Source organism: Protopterus annectens, chromosome 5.part0, assembly GCF_019279795.1.
Source record: "Protopterus annectens isolate FY-2018-M chromosome 5.part0, PAN1.0, whole genome shotgun sequence".
Classification (NCBI taxonomy): Eukaryota; Metazoa; Chordata; order Ceratodontiformes; family Protopteridae; genus Protopterus; species Protopterus annectens.
In genome coordinates this window covers 7135873-7158665 of record NC_056735.1, presented here as the reverse complement: position 1 = coordinate 7158665, position 22793 = coordinate 7135873, and the positions used below count along the sequence as shown (strand labels likewise).

Sequence of the window (22793 nt, the reverse complement as noted above, 5' to 3'; positions counted from 1 at the left end):
AAGGGCTGTGGCTGCTTGGCACACTGACTTTGTGGGCTATGTGTTGTGTGTGTTTTGTTTTGAGGTAGCGTTTGCTTGGATGTCTGCTTTGGAGGTCTCTGTTGCTTAGGTAGATTTTTATTTAGAGCCTCCGAGTATGTTTTTGTGTATTTATGTGTTTGGTTCGCTGATGTGGTGGGACTATGTGATACTGGAATTGTGTTGTGTGAGGTTACCTTCTCCTCCTGACTGGTTACACCAGTTTTGAGATGAGAGAGCTCAGCCTCCAGTTTGGCTAAATAGTTGCATCTCTAACATGTATTAGAACCTGTTTGGAGGAGGAGAGGGTTGTCCGTGTACATGAAACAGTTGTAACATTGCCTCAAAATTCCCAGATTCACCAGCTGGACTGGAGAGGAAACCATTGACTGACCTTTGGACATGCTAGAGTAATATAGGGAAACTGAATTTAAGATGGACCAATAGGGGATAGGGTAATCGTAGAGAGTACAAGAGTAAGTAGTGCTTATGATTTAATAGTGCTAACTTGTAGGATTACTTAACTGGAACAGTGAAGGACCTTAGAATGAGAATATGGTGTTTAAATTGAGAGAGAGAGCAGTTCTAAGGGAAAAACTGAAGAGCAGACTTTGTGGAGCCAGGAACAGTTTAAACCCAATTAGGCGGCGCTGCCCACTGTTGCGCTATGCACAAATACTCTCCCTATGCACTGCTGTGTTAAAATGAGAACGTCATGTAACCAGGTAAGTAGGTATATATGTTGTGGGACATATGAAAAAAGTGTAAAGGGCACTTGGTCCAAAAACCTCCAAATGCATTGAGAGTGTCCCTTGGTTACGTTACTTAAATTTCCAAAAATGGAGCTTTTTCTGTGTAAAGTCTCCATATGGTTATTGAGGAGACCCAAACACTAATGGTACTGTTGTTGCTATATTTAATTTAAAAACAGATTGCTAAAGTATGTTTATTCATAGAATAATAGGAACTGCAAAGCAAGTACATCTAAAGGCCGTGTGCACCTTGCTGAATACCACCCTCAAGATGTAGCCCTGATATCCAGGGAGAAAACAAGTCAGGCTAGAAATGAACATGAGGGTACTCATCCAGTCATCAAGGTTAGTCTTGACAGAGGCAAGGGTATCACTCTGCTTGACATGCAGGGCATATTGTTCCAGAGATGGGTAATGAACCTCTCTCTCACACCTGTATTATTATTATTGTGTTGATGGAAGCTCAGATCTTTGGTTTGGGTGTTTGTGTAGCTATTCTTCCTGTGTAGGTATGAGATATATTATGGTGGATACAGTGCATGTGGCAGTATCCAAAATGCTCCATACTTAAATGTGCCTTCAGATATGATGTGTTGATTAAGCTACGGGGATGATTTTTTGTGTAGACTGTATTTTGTTTTGACTGCATGCATGGTATTCAAGTCAGAATGTACAGTTATTCCAGCCATCAGTATAGTTTTCTCATAATAACTGGCAGTAACTGTTGCTGATTGGCACGGATGTTTTGTAATCACACATTGTATTAGGGATTTACTAATTTGAATGTATTGCTATGAATTTATTTTATTTTTATTTTACCACGCTAATAAGTATGGATATGCCATCATGGCTTTAACTTTAACAAGTGTAGAACTAGACTTCCAGCTCTGTAGTTGGCTGGTGTGCTCCTGCTGTCAGTATGACATCAGTGTCTGTACATCATTGTTTTCACCATGTATCCTTGTCAGTATGACGTCAGTGTCTTTACATCATTGTTTTCACCATGTATCCCTGTCAGTATGACGTCAGTGTCTTTACATCATTGTTTTCACCATGTATCCCTGTCAGTATGACGTCAGTGTCTTTACATCATTATTTTCATCATATATCCCTGTCAGTATGACGTCAGTGTCTTTACATCATTGTTTTCACTGTGTATCCCTGTCAGTATGACATCAGTATCTGTACATCATTGTTTTCACCATGTATCCCTGTCAGTATGACATCAGTGTCTGTCTGTACATCATTGTTTTCCCCATGTGTCCTTGTCAGTATGACGTCAGTGTATTTACATCATTGTTTTCACCATGTATCCCTGTCAGTATGACATCAGTGTCTTTACATCATTGTTTTCGCCATGTATCCCTTAATATATTTTATTACTTTTTAACTCATTAACATCTATGTGGTATACAGTGTCACACCTCTTAAGAGCCGACACATCCTTGCATTCCAGAGCATATTCTACAAAATCGACTTAAAAAGTATAACATAAAATATAAATAATGTGTTAACAATAAAAGCTGTTAGAACTGTGCAATACGGCAATGTTATCGGTCTGAAGTGTTGTTTAAAGTAGTAATAGTAAGTGCATTCATAGTCTTCCCATAAATATTGTAATATATTAATTAAGCACACAAACCCAAAATTATATATTTTTAAACTTTTACAAAGTTTATCTTAGAAACTGTACAACCTAGACGTATATTGTTAGAACACTTTTGTTTACTAGACATAAGCTTTCACATGACAGCAATAAATTCCTCTCCGTGTGTGCAGTCATTGAGATATTTACAGAAATGTCAAAACATATGCTTAATTATATAATTAGGGGTATAAGTAATAGTGAATATGTGTTAGATGTCAACTTACAGTGGAGATATCAGCTTTCTTCAGCAAGTATCTAAGGTTTCACCTGATGCCATGCAATAGTTTGTGAGCTTTTTTTAAATATTAAGTACATATGGAAATAGATTATTGTCATAATTACTAAGAAGTTATTATATGTCCAGTATAGTGTCATATAAATGAGGACTGACAATGAATTTTCTTGTCTCCCACCATGGTATTTTACAACATACCCCTTCATTAGCACACTGGTCTTTCAGTTATGAAAGTAATGAATAGTAAGTGTCAAAAAGTGATCAACTTTTCCACCACAAGACATCCTAGATTAATAACCGGAGCATTATTTTGTTAAATCCATACCCTTGCTAATACAGTCTTTTATTATTGGCTGGTAAGTTGTTTAGTTAAAGACGCCAGACCAAAAAAAAAGATTGGTATTGCATGCAAGAGATTCAGAATTGTGTTTTTAATTTTTGTTTTGATATGTCTGTGTTACTTATTTAGGAACATTTTATCATTTTCTGCCTGCAGCAGCTACAGGTGGTCCCATTGTTTGGAGATATGCAGATAGAGTTGGCAAGGTACATCAAGACCAGTACTCACTATGAAGAAAACAAGTCCAGGTGAGAAACTTAAAATCTGGAATGACTGGATATATACAGTGTGTATGATATTTTGGTGACCGTCGTGTCTGGTTGAGAACTCAGTCCGTCCTTCGTAAGTACTGTAAAATGACAACATTTTTTAAACAGCTGTAACCAGTAATGAAGTACAGTTCTGAACTGCTGTGACTGACAGAATATGCATAGGCAGCATGTCAGTAGCAAGCGAGCACAACTGAATTCTTGAGCCTCTCATAGCTTTTGGTTTCATCCTGCTCGACTCCTCTTAAAAGCAATTCTTTGTTTTATATTTTAACGGTTTTACAGTAACCTTGATTCCGTCTTGTAGAGTCAAGTACTTATTAAAATGTTGACAGACTATTTGTTAGCATTTGATTGTGTGGTTAAAAATTGTTCCAAATTGCTCCTCATATTTTTCATGATGCATTATATTTTGTCTTGTTTTGTTTAGTAATATTTAAATTTCAGGCCTTTCAACTGTCCAGATTTTTACAGAATGTCCAGATTTTTGCATCATATTTTTGGCCTGTTCCTTATAAAATTTGTTTTTTCAGCAAATCATTGAGGAGTGAATTCACTAAATAATGATAGACTTTTGAGTTTCATACTTCATGTCCATCAGAAAATGCATTCTAACACAACACCTTTTATTCTATCAACTTTCTAAGTTTATAAGAGCAGTATCTAAAATCTGTCCTTGTTTTTGGGTGTTTGTCCCCCAATCCATTATTCTTGGCTTTGTCCGTATTTCACATGCCAAGAGGATGAGAGGTATGATTTCAGCATGTGGTTTATGCCAGAGTATAGAAATCACCACTGTGGGAAAACTTGCACTCTAACAGTTTAACTTTTTGAACTGAATAAAGTGTTAATTTCAGGGTCATTTGGCTCTTAAATTTTATTCTGTACTTTTCAGTACACTTTGTATACTCACCATTTTAATGAGGGAAGTTATTTCCAAAGTATGTTTTTGTGTGTTTTGGAAGTATTAACACCATCGATCCATATTTTCCTTGTCTTTTTCCTAAAGTATCAATATGATGTTCTTCGTGTTTCACTGTTGCAGTCATAACTGTAGGGTGTTCCTGCCGGCAGGCAGCCCGAGGTCGGCCAGAATCACAAAGTCTGGGTCGCTGTACAAGCTAGTACCCTGATGTCAGTACGCTCTGGTACATAGCCCTCAGCCGACGCCATCTTCTCCAGTCTTTCTTGCCGTGCGGTGGAAAGCAGCTTGCAAGTCGTTGGTTGGCGATTTTCGAACAGCGTATTTGATTGTTGTCGGTCCGAAGTTCTTACTTCTCTTCTCATAGCTAAGTACCCCGTTGGGGGGGAATCTTTTTCTTGTTCCTCCGATGTCAGAAAAAGTTAATAATTGTATAGCGTGTGGAAAACAGATACCTCATAAAGATTTCCACTTTTACTGTCTACCTTGCTTAGGCCCTGACCACGACGTTTCTTGTTGTCGGTTCTGTGCCAGGTTCAATTCTCACTATTAAAGCGGTACGACTGGGCTTTAAATTACTTTGGCAGACGCTCAAATTATAGAATGTCGCCGGATACTACCGAATTCAAAAGAAGCAAAGACAAGGACAGGCCTCCGAGGTCCAAAAGAAGATGCAGCTGGAGCCAGCGTCCGTTCGGCTGTCATCAGTGAGGCGCTTTGCAGCCCCTGTCGTCCGCCACTTCTGATCACGGACTCCCATGGGGAGCCATCAAGGCCTATTGTTTTATCTGCTGCAGGACCTTCGACGCTCCCTCAGATGGGTCCGAACCTGCAGGTACCGGCTTCTGAGGGGGTATTCAGGCCTACTCACATCACTATATCAAAGACAAAGGCAAAGTCTAAGACTCCAGTTAAGCCTAAAGTTTCTGCTCAAGTTACTTCTGAATCTACTCCCAAGACACAGAAGCAATTGCTAAGGATGGCTGAAGATTTGCTTACAATGATTAGGGGTTCTCACCCCCCCCCTCCAGAGAAAAGGCCTCGACAGGATGTTCCTTTGGATTCCTCTGACCAGGCTTCTGTATCTTCTGTTTCTTCCTCTGATCAGGAATATTCTTTTCCTCCTTATGAGGATTCGGATGCTGAGGATTCCTTGCCTCTGCTTCTCCGCCTGAGGATTTTCTTTTGGGGAGACCTTGCATGAGATGAGGGAACATTTTCATTGGGAAGGTCAGGATTATTCTGCTTCCAAGAAGAGGCTTAGGAATTCCTTCTTCTTCCTCAACACAGGCCTTTAGCTATTCCTCCTGTTCTTGATATTGTGGATGATGCCTTTCTGAGGCTAATTTGAATCCTGATTCAATACCCCCTGCTTGCTATAAGCCTGATAGATTTTACAGGGTCCCTGATTCTCATTTATTCTTATTTAAGAACCCTTCTGCAGATCCTGAAACTATTTCTCAGGGTTCTAAGGCTGCTAAGGTTGCTTCTTCCAAAAATCCTATTCCCTCCGAGAAGGATTCTCGTGCCCTAGACAGGTGGGGTAAAAGGTATATACTTCTGCTACCCTTTCTGTTAGGGCTTTAAATTGCCAGTTTCATATGTTTAAGTATCAGCAATTTCTTTTGTCTGTTTTGAAGCAAAAGCTTGCTACCTTTCCAGCATGTGCAGAGGATAAGGAATTACAGGATGTATTGCATGCAACTGAACAAGTGAACAAGCATAGTTTACATTGTGGTTTTGATGCTTTGGAAGCTTCTTGCAGGGCTGCAGCCTCTGGTACTGTTATTAGGAGACATGCCTGGCTTCGTGAACAAAGTTTGCCGGAACAGGTTAAGGCTAAGCTTTTAGATGCCCCTGTTCAGCATGATGTTTTATTTGGATCTAAGGCTGAGGAGGTTATTAAAAAGATGGAAGAAAAGGCAAAATCTATGCAGACTGTGAAAGATTTCTTACAAGTTCAGCCTCCTAGATTTTCCAGGAATTGGCCCTCAAAATTGGTCCTTTCCCACGTCTGACAGGCCTCAAAGGGGAAGATATAGACGCTCCAGAGGTCGTGGTCAAGCTCAGGCCTCATACAGATCCAGACAATGGACTGCTTCTTCACCTAGAAGAGAAGACAGATCCCAATCTCAAAGGAAACAGACTCAATGACTCTCTCGGTTGGGCTACAGGACCTCCTTACCTGGATGCCCCTCTCGGAAGAAAGCTTTCTCTTTTTTACAGAAATTGGGCTTATATTACCCAGGACAAATGGGTATTGGACGTGATTTTAAGAGGCTACAAGTTCCATTTTCATACTCTGCCAAGGGTTATCGGTTAGCCGGATCTGCCAAAACATCAATGGTCAGAGGCCTTAAATCAAGTGGATGCTCTACTGGCCATGAGAGCCATAGAGCGTGTTCCTCTCTCAGAAATGGGAAAAGGCTTTTACTCAAGACTGTTTCTGGTTCCAAGAAAACAAAACTCATGGAGACCTATTCTGGACCTTTCAGTGTTAAACACCTTTTTGGAAATTCCAAAATTCAAGATGCTTACTCTGTAACAACTGATTCCAATGCTCTCCCAGGACGCTTGGATGGTGACATTGGACCTAAAGGAGGCCTACTTACACATTCCCATCAGGCAGGAACGCAGGAAATTCCTCAGATTCAAGGCAGGCTCGAGGCACTTTCAATTCTCTGTACTGCCCTTTGGTTTATCTACTGCGCCCAGGGTTTTCACCAAGTGCCTGGCCCCAGTAGTGGCTTATTGCAGACTTCAGGGGATTCAGATTTACCCCTATTTGGACGACTGCCTTATCCAGGCAGACAGCAAGGATCTTTTACTTCAACATCTGGATTTTGTTCAATGTCTTCTCCTACTGGGATTCTCAGTGAACATAAAAAAGTCACAGTTGATCCCTTCTCAACAAATGATATTTTTGGGAGCTCTCCTGAATACAACCTTACAAAGGGCCTTCCTCACTCCAGAAAAACAAATACAGCTGGCTTCAATTTTCAAGACCTTGGCAACTTTAACTCAGCTCACTGCAAGGAAATTCCTGCAGGCACTGGGCTACATGGCTTCATGCATTCTGTTAATCACAAATGCAAGGCTTCATATGAGAAAGCTTCAATGGTATCTGAAAAGTGTATGGTCAAAGCATTACCACGATCTGGACACTATGATTCCTCTGATCCCCTGCCTCCAGAAGGAGTTCCTTTGGTGGTCCAGGGTGTGTGCTTTAAACGAAGGAAAGCCTTTTCTACCACAACCCTCTCAAATCATAACCACGGATGCCTCGGATTATGCTTGGGGAGCACATTTTCTGAACAATTGCCAGCAGGGAACCTGGACAAAGAACCATCTTCACTGGCACATCAATCTGAAGGAAATGTTGGCAGTTCAAAATGCTCTTCTAGCCTTCAAGAACCTTTTGTAACCAGGGCCTCTTCTAATTCGTACAGACAACACCACAGTCATGTGGTACATAAACAAGCAGGGGGGCTCTCATTCATACCCCCTTTGCAGACTAGCTATGGCTTTATGGGACACAGCTCTAAGTCTGAATCTGCATCTTCAGGCTCAATTCATTTCAGGAAAGCAGAATCTGTTAGCAGACAGCCTAAGCAGAAACATTTCGGATCTTCACGAATGGATGCTAGACGCCAACTTATTCAACAGGATAACTGCAGTTTGGGGGTGTCCCCAGATAGATCTGTTTGCATCCCATCTCAATCATCAGCTGCCTCTCTTTTGCACCAGGTCCTTCCACAAAACAGCTTGGAAAGTGGATGCCCTGACATTCAGTTGGAGGAACCTTTCGGGATATGCCTTCCCTCCTCTTCCTCGGGTATTACTGAAGATAAAACAGGACAAGCCCAAGTTCATCATCTTGATTGCTCCAAATTGGCCTCGACAGTTTTGGTATCCAACTTTACAGCATCTGTTCTTGGAACCTCCTTGGATCCTTCCTCTGTACCCTTCTCTTCTGTCCCAGCATCAGGGTCAGATGCTACACCCTCATCTCAAGACCCTTTGTCTGGCAGCTTGGCTCTTCAAGGGAATTTGATTTCTTCTAAGCTCCCCAAACAAGTTTTGGATGTTCTTCTAGAAGCTAGACGGCCTAGCACTAGGAAATCCTATGCCTCTAAATGGAAAAGATTTTGTATTTGGATGCAGGACCGAGGTTCTAACCCTTTTGCCTGATCTCGTCTATTTTGCTTTACCTTTCAGATCTTTTGTCTAAAGGCCTTTCCTTTTCTTCCATTAAGATTCATGCTTCTGCTATTTCTGCTCATTTCAATACTGATCCTCCTGTTTTTTCTCACCCATTGGTGAGACAATTCTTGAGAGGAGCTAAGAATTTGAGGCCTCCTAGGACCCCTCCTGTCCCTGCCTGGGATCTTAACTATGTTTTGGAAAAACTCACTTTGCCTCCTTTTGAGCCTGCTGCGGCTTCTGATATTAAGTTTTTATCCTGGAAGACAGTTCTTTTGTTAGCATTAACTTCTGCCAGAAGGGTTTCAGAGTTGCAAGCTCTCATGGCTGTGGAACCATACCTAATTTTCCATCAAGACAGAGTATCCTTGAGGACCAATCCTACTTTCATGCCTAAGGTGATTTTGAAAGTTGCTTTGAATCAAACAATTCACCTTCCTACCTTCTTTCCTAATCCTCAAAATAAAGGGGAAAGGATTTTGCATTCATTGGACGTGCACAGACAGTTACGATTTTACTTGGACAAGACTAAAGAGTTCAGAAAATCTAACCAATTGTTTTTCTTTTGCCTCCAGTTCTCTTGGAAAGGCTATTTCCAAACAAACTATTTCTAAATGGATTGCTTATGGAATAAGATTTTGTTACACTCATCATGGGAAACAGTTTCCAGGTACTGTGAGAAGTCATTCTACTAGAGCAGCTGCCACATCTGCAGCTTTTCTCAGAGGAGTTCCTACCAAGGATATCTTGGAAGCTGCCACTTGGAGTTCTGTGCATACCTTTTCCAAGCACTACAATCTCCCTTTGTATTCTAAGACCAGGGCAGGTTTTGCCTCTGCTGTTTTGCAGGGCCTTCTTGCTGCCCCTTCTTCTATCTAAGCCTCCTTCCTTTCTCCACTGCTTTGGGATTCCACCCTACAGTTATGACTGCAACAGTGAAACACGAAGAACATAGTACAGTTGTGTACACCTACCATAAATGTAGATGTTCGAGTGTCTTCACTGTTGCAGCTGGTGTTTCCCTCCCTCCTCCCTCCCTTTTTTCTCTTTTATGGTGTATTTGTGTTTCCTTGTTGGACTCATTTTTGGTTTATTGGGGATTTCTGACATCTGGGGCAAGAAAGGCTGGAGAAGATGGCGTCGGCTGAAGGCTATGTACCATAGCGTACTGACCTCAGGGTACTAGCTTGTACAGCCGACGCCGGACCCAGACTTTGTGATTCTGGCCGACCTCGGGCTGCCTGCCGGCAGGAACACCCTACAGTTATGACTGCAACAGTGAAGACACTCGAACATCTACATTTATGGTAGGTGTACACAACTGTACTTTCCTTAGAAGACCTGATCTGAGACTCTTGTGCGTGGAATTGACTGTTTTTTTGTCGAAGCTTCAGCCCAGTGGTGGTCTGGAAGACAATTTCTCGTTTCTCTGTGAAATTTGATTTGAAGATTCACTGGAAGTGAAGCTAATTTTTAGTAAGGATACAGAATTATTTTTCTTCAAAGCAAAAGGTTGAATCTTAACTGCTGTCATCTCTAGAAGTTCTTAAAATACTAATTCATAGACTCTCGGTCACCGGTTAATACATCTGAACATGCCTGTTTCTTTTTCTTTTTTTTTTATAAATATCTTTATTAAATCATCACATTTTATCTGTAGAGTGGGTATCCTTGCATTAATAGTAAAGAAAACAAATAGCCATTCCAATTATTATTGTCATATAGCAAACATATACTTTTTATAATTTTCATTCACTCCAGCATTTCATATGTTGACCAAGTCCTGCCTCCCCTTAAATCTTACTCTTCTTCTTGAACATTATTCTGTATACATTGTTCCTATAAATGTAGTTTATTTCTTTGAAAAAATTGATGTTCTTCGTGTTTCATTGTTGCAGTCATCACGTTTGGGTTATCCCTGCCAGGGTAGCCCTCAGTCGGTCCGAATACCAGATGCTTAGTATTTCTGCGTCGGTTGCTGTCGCTCCAGGACTGACATCAGGTCATCACTAGTATAAAATCAGGCAGCTGATGCCTTTACATCAGTCTTTCTTGCCAAGGCGCCTGAAGCAGAAGCAGTTTGCACGAGTGCTGGTCGGCCTCTAACTGAGCTTTTCATTTCCGAATTGAAGTTGGAAGTCTTCTAAAGCGAAGTACCCCGTTGGGGATCCTTTTTTCTTGCTCTAACCGATGTCAGAAAAAGTTAACAATTGTCTTGCCTGTGGAAAGCAAATACCGCACAGAGACTTTAATTTTTACTGCGTCACCTGTTTAGGCCCAGACCACGACGTCCCCCTCTGTCACTTTTGTGCTTTGTTCATTGCCAGGAACTATACGTCGTCGGGCCCTCATTGTAGCTAGATATTTTCGCTCAGTCCTCGAATTCCGATATGGCTTTGGTAAGCCATCTGACTACCGACCTTCCGAAAAAACGTAAGGATAAAAAGCGAGACAGACCACACAGGTCCAAAACTGCCGATGACGCTTCTGTTAAGCTAGTCGTCAGTTTTCTGGTCCTCAGTGTGGTGCTTTTGCAGCCCCTGTTGCCTGCTTCTGTGGATTTGCAGGCCGCTACCAAGACCCTTTTGGAGTCTGGTATGCCACGAGACTGACTAAGGATCCTGCTGATGTCTCTACCTTGGATGGGTCTGGAGCCGCTGAGCAGGCACCGGCTTCCGAGGAAGTACTACGCACTACCGATACTCGGCACTGACCAATGACTTATTTTGCTTTTTCAGTTCTTTCGAAAACAACCGAGTTTCTAAGGCCCAGGGTACAAACCACACACACAAAAAACTGACAACCCAAGCTCAGGCACCTGCTTCCTTGCCTCAGTCCCAAATGCTTAAAATGGCAAAAGACCTTATAATGCTTACCAGAGGAAGCCAAGCTACCCCTTCCAAAAGTAAGAGAGACTTGTGCCCAGTAGTTTTATCTGAACAGGAGTCCGATGATTCTGATGCCTCTGAATATGAAGATATGCAACCCCTCTCTGCTTATGAGGATTCTGATGCAATGGAATCCATCCCTTTAGCCTCTCCACCCGAGGACTTTTCCTTTGGGGAAACCCTACATACTTTAAGGGAGCATTTCCAATGGGAATGTCAGAACTATTCTCAGTCAAAAAAATAGACTCAGGGGAATTCTTAGATCTTCCACAGCAGAGACCTCTGGCCATTCCTCCTATCCTGGATGTTGTGGATGATGTTTTTATGGAATCCAGTCTGACCCCTGACACTCTCCCTCCTGCTCCCGGGAAACCTGATAGGTATTATAGAGTCCCTGACTCTCGCAAATTTCTTTTCAAAAATCCTACTGCTGACCCCGAGGTCATCTCTCAAGGACCTAAAGGAATCAAAGCAATTTCAGCTAAGAATCCTACCCCCTCAGATAGGGATTCCCAAGCATTAGACAGATGGGGTAAAAAAGTACACACCTCTGCTACTCTTGCTATTAGAGCATTAAATTGTCAGTTCCATATGCTTAAATATCAGCAACATACCATGGAACTACTCAAACAAAAAATATCTTCTTTCCCTGCTTTTGCAGGAAATAGAGTTACAAGAGTTAATGCATTCTGCAAGTCAAGTTACTAAGCAAACCTTACAGTGTGGTTTTGATGTCCTTGAAGCATCTTGCAGTGCAGCAGTCACTGGTTTTGTTCTTACAAGGCATGCTTGGCTTAAGGAACAGACCTTGCCAGGCCATGTGAAATCCAAATTATTGGACGCACCCTTGCACAAAGACAACTTATTTGGCACCAAGGCAGAAGAGGTCTTAAAAAAGATGAAAGAAAAAGCTAAATCTATGATGACAGTTAAAGACTTCTTGCAGGTCCAGCCACTGAGGATCAGTAGGCATTTCCCCTCCAAGCAGTGGTCCTTTCCTGCCCCCTCCAGGTCAGCTCAGCTCAGACCCAGGGGAAGCAGACCTGCCAGACAACAGCCTCAGGTAATGCAGAGCTCTAAGCAATGGAGTTCCTCCTCTTCAAAACCAGGGAGTGCAAAGCCACCCCCTTATGGTAAAAACTCACAATGACTTTACACTTCCACCGCCTCCCTCTGCCCACCTGCTCTTGCCCCTAGGAGGAAAACTCTCCTTCCACGCAAACAACTGGGCCACCATTACCAAACGACCGCTGGGTCCTCAACATAGACTTTACACTTCCACCCCCTCTCTCTGGCCACCTGCATTTGCAAACTCTCCTTCCACGCAAGCATCTGGGCCACCATTAACCAATGTCCGCTGGGTACTCAACATAGTGTCCCAGGGATACAGATTTTATTTCCACACACTGCCAACCCTAAAAGGGTTCCCAGATCTTCCCTCAAGTCAATGGGCAGAGGCCAAAACGCAAGTCCTTTCCCTGCTCTCTTTGAGGGCAATAGAGCATGTTCCTGCAGAGCAGATAGGCCAAGGTTTTTACTCCAGACTCTTCCTGGTACCCAGAAAAGAGGGCACTTGGTTGCCCTATCCTCGATCTATCCATTGTAAACACCTTTTTGGTAATAACAAAATTCAAAATGCTCATCCTCCGGCAGCTTCTTCCTTTGCTTTCCAAGGATGCTTGGTTAGCCACCGTAGACCTAAAAGAGGCCTGCCTACACATCCCAATCAGGGAATCTTGCAGGAAATATCTGTGTTTCAGGGCAAGATCTATGCATGTTCAGTTCTCTGCACTTTCCTTTGACTTATCCACTGCTCCCAGAGTTTTCACAAAATGTCTGGCTCCCGCCATTGCCTTTTGCAGACAAAGAAATATTCAAATTTACCCATACTTAAGACGACTGCCTGATTAAGGCAGACAGGAAAAGCTGTTAAAGTACCTGACCTTTGTAAAGGACCTACTGACCTCACTGGGGTACACTATCATTGAGAAGAAATCCAAACTAGTATCCACACAAAAAAAATGTATCCCTGGGAGCAAGCCTAGGCACAGCATCCCAGATGGCATTCCTTACTCCAGAAAAACAAACCTACCTGACAGCCTATTTCTCTCAGCTAGCCACCAGGACCCAGTTATCCACAAGGAAAATCCTGCAAGCTCTAGGGTACACGGCTTCTTGCATTCTACTCATTCCATATGCCAGACTGCCTATGAGGAAACTACAGTGGTACCTAAAAAGCCTTTGGTGTCGGCATTCGCAAGACCTGGAAACTCTTATACTAATGATACCTTGTCTAAGGAAAGATGTTCTTTGGTGGGTAGCAGCATGCTACCACAACAAGGGACATCCCTTCTTACAACCCCACGCCACCCAGGCCCTCACCACAGATGCATCAGACTATGCCTGGGGTGCACACCTGGATGGCAGGTACATTCAGGGCCAATGGAGCCCAAATCAAATACATCTGCACATCAACCAAAAAGGGATGTTAGCTGTTCAGCACGCCTGACAGCTTTTAGACCCCTACTCTCCCTGGGGCCTCTACTGATCAAAGCAGACAACACCACAATGATATGGTACATCAACAAGCAGGGAGGGACTCACTCTTATCCTCTGTGCAGGCTCGCCATGACCCTTTGGCACACAACCTCAGCCATGCAGCTTCACCTGTTAGCACAATTCCTGCCAGGCTCTCTAAACTCTCTGTCAGACAACTTAAGCAGAAACCTGCTTGACCCATATGAGTGGCAGCTAGAACAAAGAACCTTCACCCTTGTATTCCCGAAATGGGGCACCCCGAAGGTTGACCTCTTTGCCTCCCACTCCAATCATCAGCTCAGCAAATTCTGCATGAGGGAACCTCACAGCAAGGCCTGGAAAGTGGATGCCCTATCCTTCCAGTGGGTCAACCTCTCGGTTTATGCATTTCCCCCTCTACCACTCATTTCAAGGGTACTGCTCAAAATATGGGAGGAAAAACCGAGGGAAATCATGATTGCCTCAGACTGGCCATGCCAGCACTGGTACCCACTGCTTCGCAGCCTGTCACCCCTGCCACTATGGCATGGCACCTACCTCAGATCCCATCACTCCTGACACAGAGGAATGGAGAATTCATGCATCCCCAATTGCAGACCCTCAATCTGACATCCTGGCTTATTCCCTGACCTCTCCTCAAGCTGCCAGTCTAAGAAACAAGTTCTACATGAAGCCAGATGCCCCAGCACTAGAAAGTCTTATGCTGACAAGTGGAAAAGGTTTTGCACCCGGATCCAGGCTAAGGGAGCCAGAATGGCACAGCCCACCCTACCTGTCATCCTGGATTACCTGGCAGATCCTACCACACAGGGGTCTATCCTTCACTTCTGTTAAAATTCATGCCTCTGCCATTTCTGCTCATTTCAGCACAGAGCCACCTCTTTTCTCACACCCTTTCATCAAATAGTTCCTAAGAGGGGCTAGCAACTTGAGGCCACCCAGAAGAGCTCCTACCCCAGTTTGGGACCTAAACTTTGTGTTGGAAAAGCTTACCCTACTCCCCTTTGAACCTGCAGTTTTAGCAGAGTTACAATTTCTTTCTTGGAAGACGGCCTTGCTTCTGGCCATCACTTCAGCTAGAAGAGTATCAGAGTTACAAGCACGTATGGATGTAGAGCCGTTCATCATTTTTCATGCTGACAGGGTCTCCCTCAGGACTAACCCATCCTTCATGCCAAAAGTGGTGTCCAGTGTGGCTCTCAACCAATCCATTTATTTGCCTGCCTTTTGCACTAACCCACAAAACAAGGGGGAAAGGATTCTGCTCTCTCTAGATGTGCACAGACAGCTCAGATTCTACCTAGACAGGACTAAATCTTTTAGAAAAACTGATCAATTGCTAGTCAACTTCGCTGCAGGAGCAGAGGGCAAAGCCATATCCAAACAGTCTCCAAATGGATAGCACATTGCATCCATTTCTGCTGCAAACAGCACGGGAAACCTCCCCCCAAAGGGGTCAGGACACATTCCAGCAGAGCAACCTCCACCTCTGCAGTTTTTCTCACAGGGGTCCCCACCAGGGACATCCTGGAGGCTGCAACATGAATATCTGTTCATACCTTCACCAAGCATTTACCACCTGCCTGTCTTCTCCAAATCCAGGGCAGGCTTTGCCACTGCAGTCTTGCAGGGCTTCCTAGCCAGCCCCCAGTCTTCTTGACTGCCTCCACCCTTTTTCCTCAGCTTTGGGAATCGACCCAAATGTGATGACTGCAACAGTGAAACACGAAGAACATAGTACAGTTGTGTACACTTACCATAAATGTAGATGTTCGAGTGTATTCACTGTTGCAGTCCTGGTTTCCCTCCCTCCATCCCCCTTGTCTTCTCTCTCTCTCCTTACAAGGAATTTTTGGTATTTACTTTCTACTGGTGGGATTCTTCCACCATAACCTAGCTCCCTATTGGGGGCTTGTGACAGGGAAAGAAAAACTGATGTAATGGCATCGGCTGCCTGATTTTAAACCACTGATGACCTGATGTCAGTCCTGGAGTGACAGCAACCGACGCAGAAATATTAAGCCTCTGGTATTCGGGCTGACTGAGGGCTACCCTGGCAGGGATAACCCAAATGTGATGACTGCAACAGTGAATACGTTTGAACAGCTACATTTATGTAAGTGTACACAACTGTGCTTTCCTTCCCTTTTCTAAACATCTCACCTACAGCTGTTTCATCTGTTTTAAAATATTCATTACTTTAGTTACAATTGATTTTAGATTATGATTTCCAGTTTATAGTAATTACTGTTTTGTCAGACATGGTAAGGCCTTACTATTTCTGTGCAATTCAGGTCCTATATTCCAGCTGAAAAGAATTTTCCTCATTTACAACCATTTGTTCTCCTAAACTTTTTGTCGAAGTACTCTGTAGGGATTCTCTTTTATCTTCCAGCTTGTTACATTCCCAAAAAGCATGTTCTCAAATACCCTTATCCTCATCACCACACCTCCACCATGTTTGTGTCTTCCTGAGGAAGAATCCTTTGAAATCTGCTTGGGATATAAAAATACCTATGCAATTTCTTCCACGCAAAAATCCTAAAGCTTCTGGACTTTATAGTGCCCTTTGGAGCCTTACAAATTTCTTCCCATTATTTTTGTAAGTTTTCTTCCCATTCTGTCTTCCCAATCTTTTCTTACATCCTCTGATTGATTCTTACACTTCTCATGCAGTGTTTATACATGTACTACTAGGTATCCATTTTTTAAGAAGAATTTCTGTTCTAGACTTGGCTAAAAGCTGTAACAGAGCACTCCCCTATCCCCTTCTCTATGCCTGTACTTTATTACTCTCTTATAGGGAAAGCAGTCTATAATCTGCAGTCTAAGCTTCTGCTTAGTGTCATCGCACTACATTACCTCTCTTCAGAGTTATTTCTCCCGTGATCTTGGTTCCTTTGCTGATTTCTATCCCCTTACTCTCAGACATGCCTATTGGTAAAAATCTCCTTCCTTTTTTTCTGTACTGGATTAGTTCTTGGAATACTTTCTGCTACTTTGTGAATATAATAGTCTATATATTTGTTATTTTTCTTTAGGACTTGAACCCAGAATCATATTCTTTGTCTCTCAAAACCCCCCTCTACCACCCCATCATTTTTATCATCCTCCTTTTCCACTTTAATTTATAACTTTCTAAACGTTTGGGCAGTGAAGTGGTGCAGCAGTCAACGCTTTCGCTTCATAGCAAGAGGTTCTCCAGTTCGATTCTCAGCTGGGGTGACTTCTGTGTGGAGTTTGCATGTCCTCCCTGCATTCTTGTGGGTTTCCTTCGGGTCCTCTGGTTTCCTCCCATATTTCATAAGAGTTGCAACTGGAGCGTTTCTCCCCAGGCCTCCACTGAAAATAGTCTCTGTCCTAGTCGGACTTTCCCGGTCAACAAATGTTAAATAAACTTTCTGCTTGAGTTATATATATATATATATATATATATATATATATATATATATATATATATAAGCTTTAACTGTGGAGTTTTAAAGTACCACTTCACTTCAGATAACCCGAAACAGTCATCTCATCACTCTTAACTCTTGCCCTCTTCCCCTTCAAAATAAATTGCTTGAACTCTTTATTAACTATTGTCCACAACTTCTCCTGTGGTTGATAAAAATATCTTTGACCTGTATATAAGACAATATGGGCTAAATGCATTTTAGTTGTTTGTATCGTACTACCCATATCCATAATCAAGAGCTTCCAGTTTCTCAGTTTTTGTATTATGTTTTGTTTAGATTCTTCCCACATATCCTTGGCTTCCTATATCCAAATCCATACACCTAAACACTTATATCCCCACAAGTATTAAGTGCTGCTGATCCATTTCATGCATGGGTACATTGTTTACCACTATAGCATTTGCTTTGGCTTCATTTATTTTATATCCTGAAAAGAGCTGAAACAGTTTCAAAATGTTCCACAACACCGAAACTCCCTTTCTGGATTAAGTACAAAATAGTACCATCCACAAGTAAAAGTAACTTACATCGATTACCATAGCAGTTATATCCTTAAAATTGTAAATCTCCTATTTTCTTTGTCAGTGCTGTAAAAGTAAAGCAAGTAACAGTGAAGGAAGATACAACACTAACTTGCTTCTCTGTTCAAACACAACTTGTCAGAGAAGAACCCTCTCACTTTAATTCTTGCTTCCACCTCTTCATATTTCCTTTTTATTTAACTCCATTATTATATCATGCAGTTCAAATAAATACTGCCCTTGCCCTACTCATAAAATCCCAACTGGCTCCATTGAATGTTTTTTCTGCATCAAGACCCATCAGTAATAGTAGCGGTTTATTTCACTCCGCCTCCCATTGAGTCAAAGTAATTCTAATAAAGTTGTCAAATGTTGGCCTGCTTTCTGCAAAACCACATTTATCAGTATCTATCAGATTTGGAAATACTTTAGCCATTTTCTTAGCTAGTATAACTATGAACACTTTTGCAAATGCAGTTTAAAATTAAAAATGTTCCGAAACGAAGCCATATCTGAGGGGTCTTTATCTTCTTTTTGTAATAAAACCACTACAGCTTTCTACCAAGATGCTAGTACCCCCCTCCCACCTTTTTAAAATATTGTTTAACAGATTTTTTCTCACTTTCTTCTGTCCTAATTTCCAGATTTACATAGGAGTATCACCTATTCCTGGAGACTTCCATGTTGTTTGATTGCACATAAAATTTTGATCTCAGCTCTTCCTGTTTTTGCAATTACTTTTTTAGGCTTCTCTTCCACTAACATTGGCATTATGAAGTATTCCCTAAATATTTCCATTTGTGCGTTATGTTTTTACCCATTCTTTTGCTTCATACAAATTTTCATACAATTTCTAAATGCTCTGTAAAACCTCTACAGGGTCTCTGGTTAATTTTGTCATAGGCTCCCTAAGATTGGCTACAACTCTTTTTCAAGTTTCAGTTGCCTACATTATTTATTTTATTTTACATTTGTTAACCGGGACAGTCCGACTAGGCCAGGTCCATTTACAGCAGAGGCCCGGGGGAGAAAAAGCTCCACATATATTAACAGAAATACTAGAATTTAATACATAGAAAAACTGATAACTCATTATAACAGCAAAAATCCAGCTAGTAAGACAGAAAATGTAAAACAGGATATCAGCAGTTGAACAGACTAAATACATTTAGCAGTGAGAGTCATGACATACATCATGTTAAAATGAAGTACCTATATTAAAGGGATAAAGAAAATATCGGAAGTAAGCAACTGTAGAATTTACATTAGGCAAGTAATAAGCCTTTCAACTTTCCACACAGTTTAAGCAGTGTTTTTAGGTAGTAAAAGTTTGTGCACTCTAGAGTTGTCAGAAATACTTGCTAAACATCAACCCTTTTAAACGTGTATGTATTGTCAAAATACTCCCTTATTTCCATTCATCACTCTGCAGTTTCTGCTGTTCGTGTTCTTTGAGATTCCTCTTCTGTTGCAGTACTTTAAACCTTTGATGTTATGTGATCCTATCTCGCCTACATTCTGTACTGATGGCTCCGACTCGGCACGCTATACTATAGAGCAAAGTCTCTTATTGGCTGAGCTATCCTACATCCCAGGATGCACCACCACTGCTTCCCCAGATCTCGTTTGCCGCTTTCCAGCAAAGACGTGGTCTCGGACTTGGCTGAGCTAAGTTGTTATTTCTTCTAAAAGTTTCTGTCAGAAATTTTTGATTAATCTACCCAAAAGCTGTTTTAACAGCTATCGTTGTTGTGTGACTGCTTTTTAGAGTATTTTTGTGGTGAATTTGTTCTTGTATTGAGGGAAGGTTTCCGTTTAAGTTAGAGGGGCCTTGCCCTCGCGCGTGAGTGATTTAGTGTGAGTCTTGTTGTAGTGTTAGTGGTCAAGTATCCTGTTTTCTGTTAGAGGGATCTTGTCCTTGTTTACTTAATTTCTTTCACAAGATTTTGGAAAAAGTTTCTCTTTTGTGGTAGAGTTTGGCTGTCAGTATGTCGAAAGAGCACAGACCATCTGGGTTCAAGAAGTGCTCTAAATGCAGCTACAAAATGTCCATAATGGACCATCACTTGTTGTGCGTGTATTGTTTAGGCCCTAAGCATCTTCAGGAGTCATACAGCGTTTGTCACGCCTTTTCCTCCCGAGTCCTCCAAGAGAGGAAAAACAAATTAATTTTAAAAGGGCGTATTACACCTTCTTTTGAGGAGGCTTTATCATCTTCCTCTTCACCTTCGAAGAAAAAGAAATCGTCGGCTCCGACCAGCCCGTCGGAACCGGCCACTAAGAAATCTAGGCAGGCTTCTCCATCGGCTCCACGGACTTCGGAGCCGAGGGTGGAACGGTCTGCCTCGATGCCTCCAGCCTCGACTCCTCTGGCTTCGGAGCCGATGGCTAGAGCTTCGAGAGGCGGTCACCTTCATCGGTTCCTCTGCCTCGGAGCCGATGAGAGTCACCCACTCAGACTCTTCCTTCGGCCAAGTCCTCTTCGCTCTGAGGGAAATTGCATTAGTTGTGGAGTCTCCCTCGCACCGATATTTATCGAGACGATTCGAGCCTGTCCCCAGTCCTTCGAACCGTGGAGAAGTCGACTCAACTCGCTCGATCTCTTCTCGGTCTTCGAGGATGTCGGATTCGACATCGACAGGGTACTTCAAAGGCTGTTTCAGTCTCCTGTCTTTCAAAAGTTGGTTTCGCTCCAGCCCAGTCGGCTCTGGAGCCGATTGCCCACCCTGTTATTTTAGTTCCTCCTCCAACAGCCTCGCACCATTGGAGCCGGTGCTGGTGGAGCCGATGGAGGTTTTCGGTCGGCTCGACCCTTACTCCAACCCGACCTTGGATCGAGTTCGCACTGGACCTCCTCTGTCGGCCCCGGGGTGACGCCGGGACCGATGTTTTCGGTTCCAAGCCTCCTCTCAAGGCCGGCTGGGAGTGCCGCTACTGTTGTGGCCCGGGTGGACCTTCCCAGGACTCTGGGGTCCGCCTTCAGGGCCATGAGGAGTGCTCTGGCCAAATCTTCTTTGGCTACCTCCACCGTCTCTCCGGCACCTTCCTTTGGCACGGAGACTAGTTCCTTTGTTGTCCCCCTGTCTCAAGACAGTGGAGCCCTGGGGCCTGAGGTCACCCCCATTGGGGGTTCACCCCTTCCTGGAGGTCCCTCCGAGGCGTCTTCGGAGGAACCTCCCAGGAAGAGACAGTGCAAGAGGAAGCACGTAGACTCCCCTGACGAGTCTCTCACCTCGGACACTGACCTCGATGATGCGGAGGGGTCCCCCAAGTCGTCCTCGGATGATGTCTCCTTCGCGGACATCTTAGAAATCCTGAAGCAACGAGGCGACTGGCAGTCCAAACCCCCTTCTGCTGAGGAGTCTGTATTCCTCAAGGCCTCCGGGGCTCAGCCCTATGCCTCCAGGGTGTCTCTCGAAGGGCGTGGGAGCACTTGGATTCTGTGGAACCGGTGGCAGCTCGCCCCAACAAATTTCTTTCAGCTCCCCCCGAAAAGGAATTCCTCTCCAAAGGTGTGGCTGTAGATGCCCTTGTGGTGGCATCTGCTACCCAGCAAGACGTGGCAGAGGCGTCTACGTCCATCCATCCTCCTAATAAAGAGACCAGGAGCATGGATCAGTACGGGAAGCGCACCCTTACTTCAGCAGCCTTTACTTTAAGGTCTCTGAATTATCTGACGCACTTCACCAGACTTCAGAGGGATCTGGTCAAGGAACTTTCAGATACCCTCTCTGGTAACCTACCTGAGCAGTTGGCCCAGATGGTTAGCTCTCAGCTGGCTACCTTATCATTATCGAACTCGTCCATGAGGCTCATTTCGTATGCAGCCGAAGGGGTGAGTAGAGCGGCGGGAACAGGTGTTGCTCTACAGAGACAAGCCTGGCTCCGCCTGTGTCACTTTGCGGAAGCCTTCAAGTCTTCCTTTGCCGACGCTCCCTTCGATGGGTCCTCTCTGTTTGGACCCAAGGTAAAGGACACCTTGACCTGCTGTGAACAAGAGGGTAAGACCTTGACTGCCGTAGGGGCACGGTTTTCCACTCCCTTCAGGCCTTATCCCAAGGCTAGAAGAGGGGGGAAAATGTGGTTCCGTAAATCTCAAAAGGCTTACTCCTCACAGCAGGGCGATCCCCCTTCTAGAGGCAGAGGAGGGGGAAATTTTTCAGGAAGACGCCGTCCCAGAGGCGGCGGAGGTCCACGAACACTGGAGACCGCGAGTCTTTTCGTGGCTCTTCAACCTTCCAGCATCCCTGAAGGATTGCCCGACTGTGCAGCTCCGGAGCCAGTCGGGGGTCGTTTTTCGAAGCACCTAAAGGCCTGGGAGAGTATCACTCAGGACTGATGGGTGCTCCGGATCATCGCCGGAGGTTACGCCATACCCTTTTCTCAACCCCCCCCCCCCACCATCCCGAAAAATCCCGGACCCACCACCCAGTCAACGGGATCTCGCAGCCATGGAAATAACAAAGCTGCTTCAAAAAGGAGTCATCCAACCGGTCCCCGAAGGCCAGACCAGATTAGGGACTTAGTCAAGATTCTTTTTGGTGCCAAAAAAGACTGGGGACTTGAGGCCCATTTTGGATCTCAGCAAACTAAACCGATCTGTCAAGAAGTCCAATTTCCGGATGGTCACCTTACAATCCATTCTCCCGCTGCTGGAGAAGGGTGTTTGGATGTGCTCCATAGATCTCAACGACGCCTATTATCACATTCTGATAGATCAGGCGTCCAGGAGACACTTGCGCTTCAGCCTGGGAGACAGTCATTTCCAGTTCCGTGCACTGCCCTTTGGTCTCACCACAGCCCCCAGGGTGTTCACCAAATGTTTGGCGGTGGTGACTGCTCACCTGAGAAGTCTAGGATTCCAGGTGTTTCCATACCTAGACGACTGGCTCCTAACTGCCACCTCCAGGCGTCTACTCTTACAAAACCTAGCAGCGACTATATCTCTAGGCAACTCCCTAGGAATCACCTTCAATTGGGCAAAGTCTGTGTTGCTGC

The 22793-nt window shown here is 43.7% G+C and overlaps 1 protein-coding gene across 1 annotated transcript in view; it reads left to right on the top strand.

The window, feature by feature from the left end:
• Positions 1 to 22793, top strand: part of CYFIP1 (cytoplasmic FMR1 interacting protein 1) — a 2370671-nt gene that overhangs the window by 827430 nt on the left and 1520448 nt on the right. Inside the window, exon 9 of the mRNA XM_044072062.1 lies at positions 3150 to 3241. Coding sequence (XP_043927997.1) covers positions 3150 to 3241 — 92 coding nt within the window. The remainder of the gene's footprint in view (positions 1 to 3149; positions 3242 to 22793) is intronic.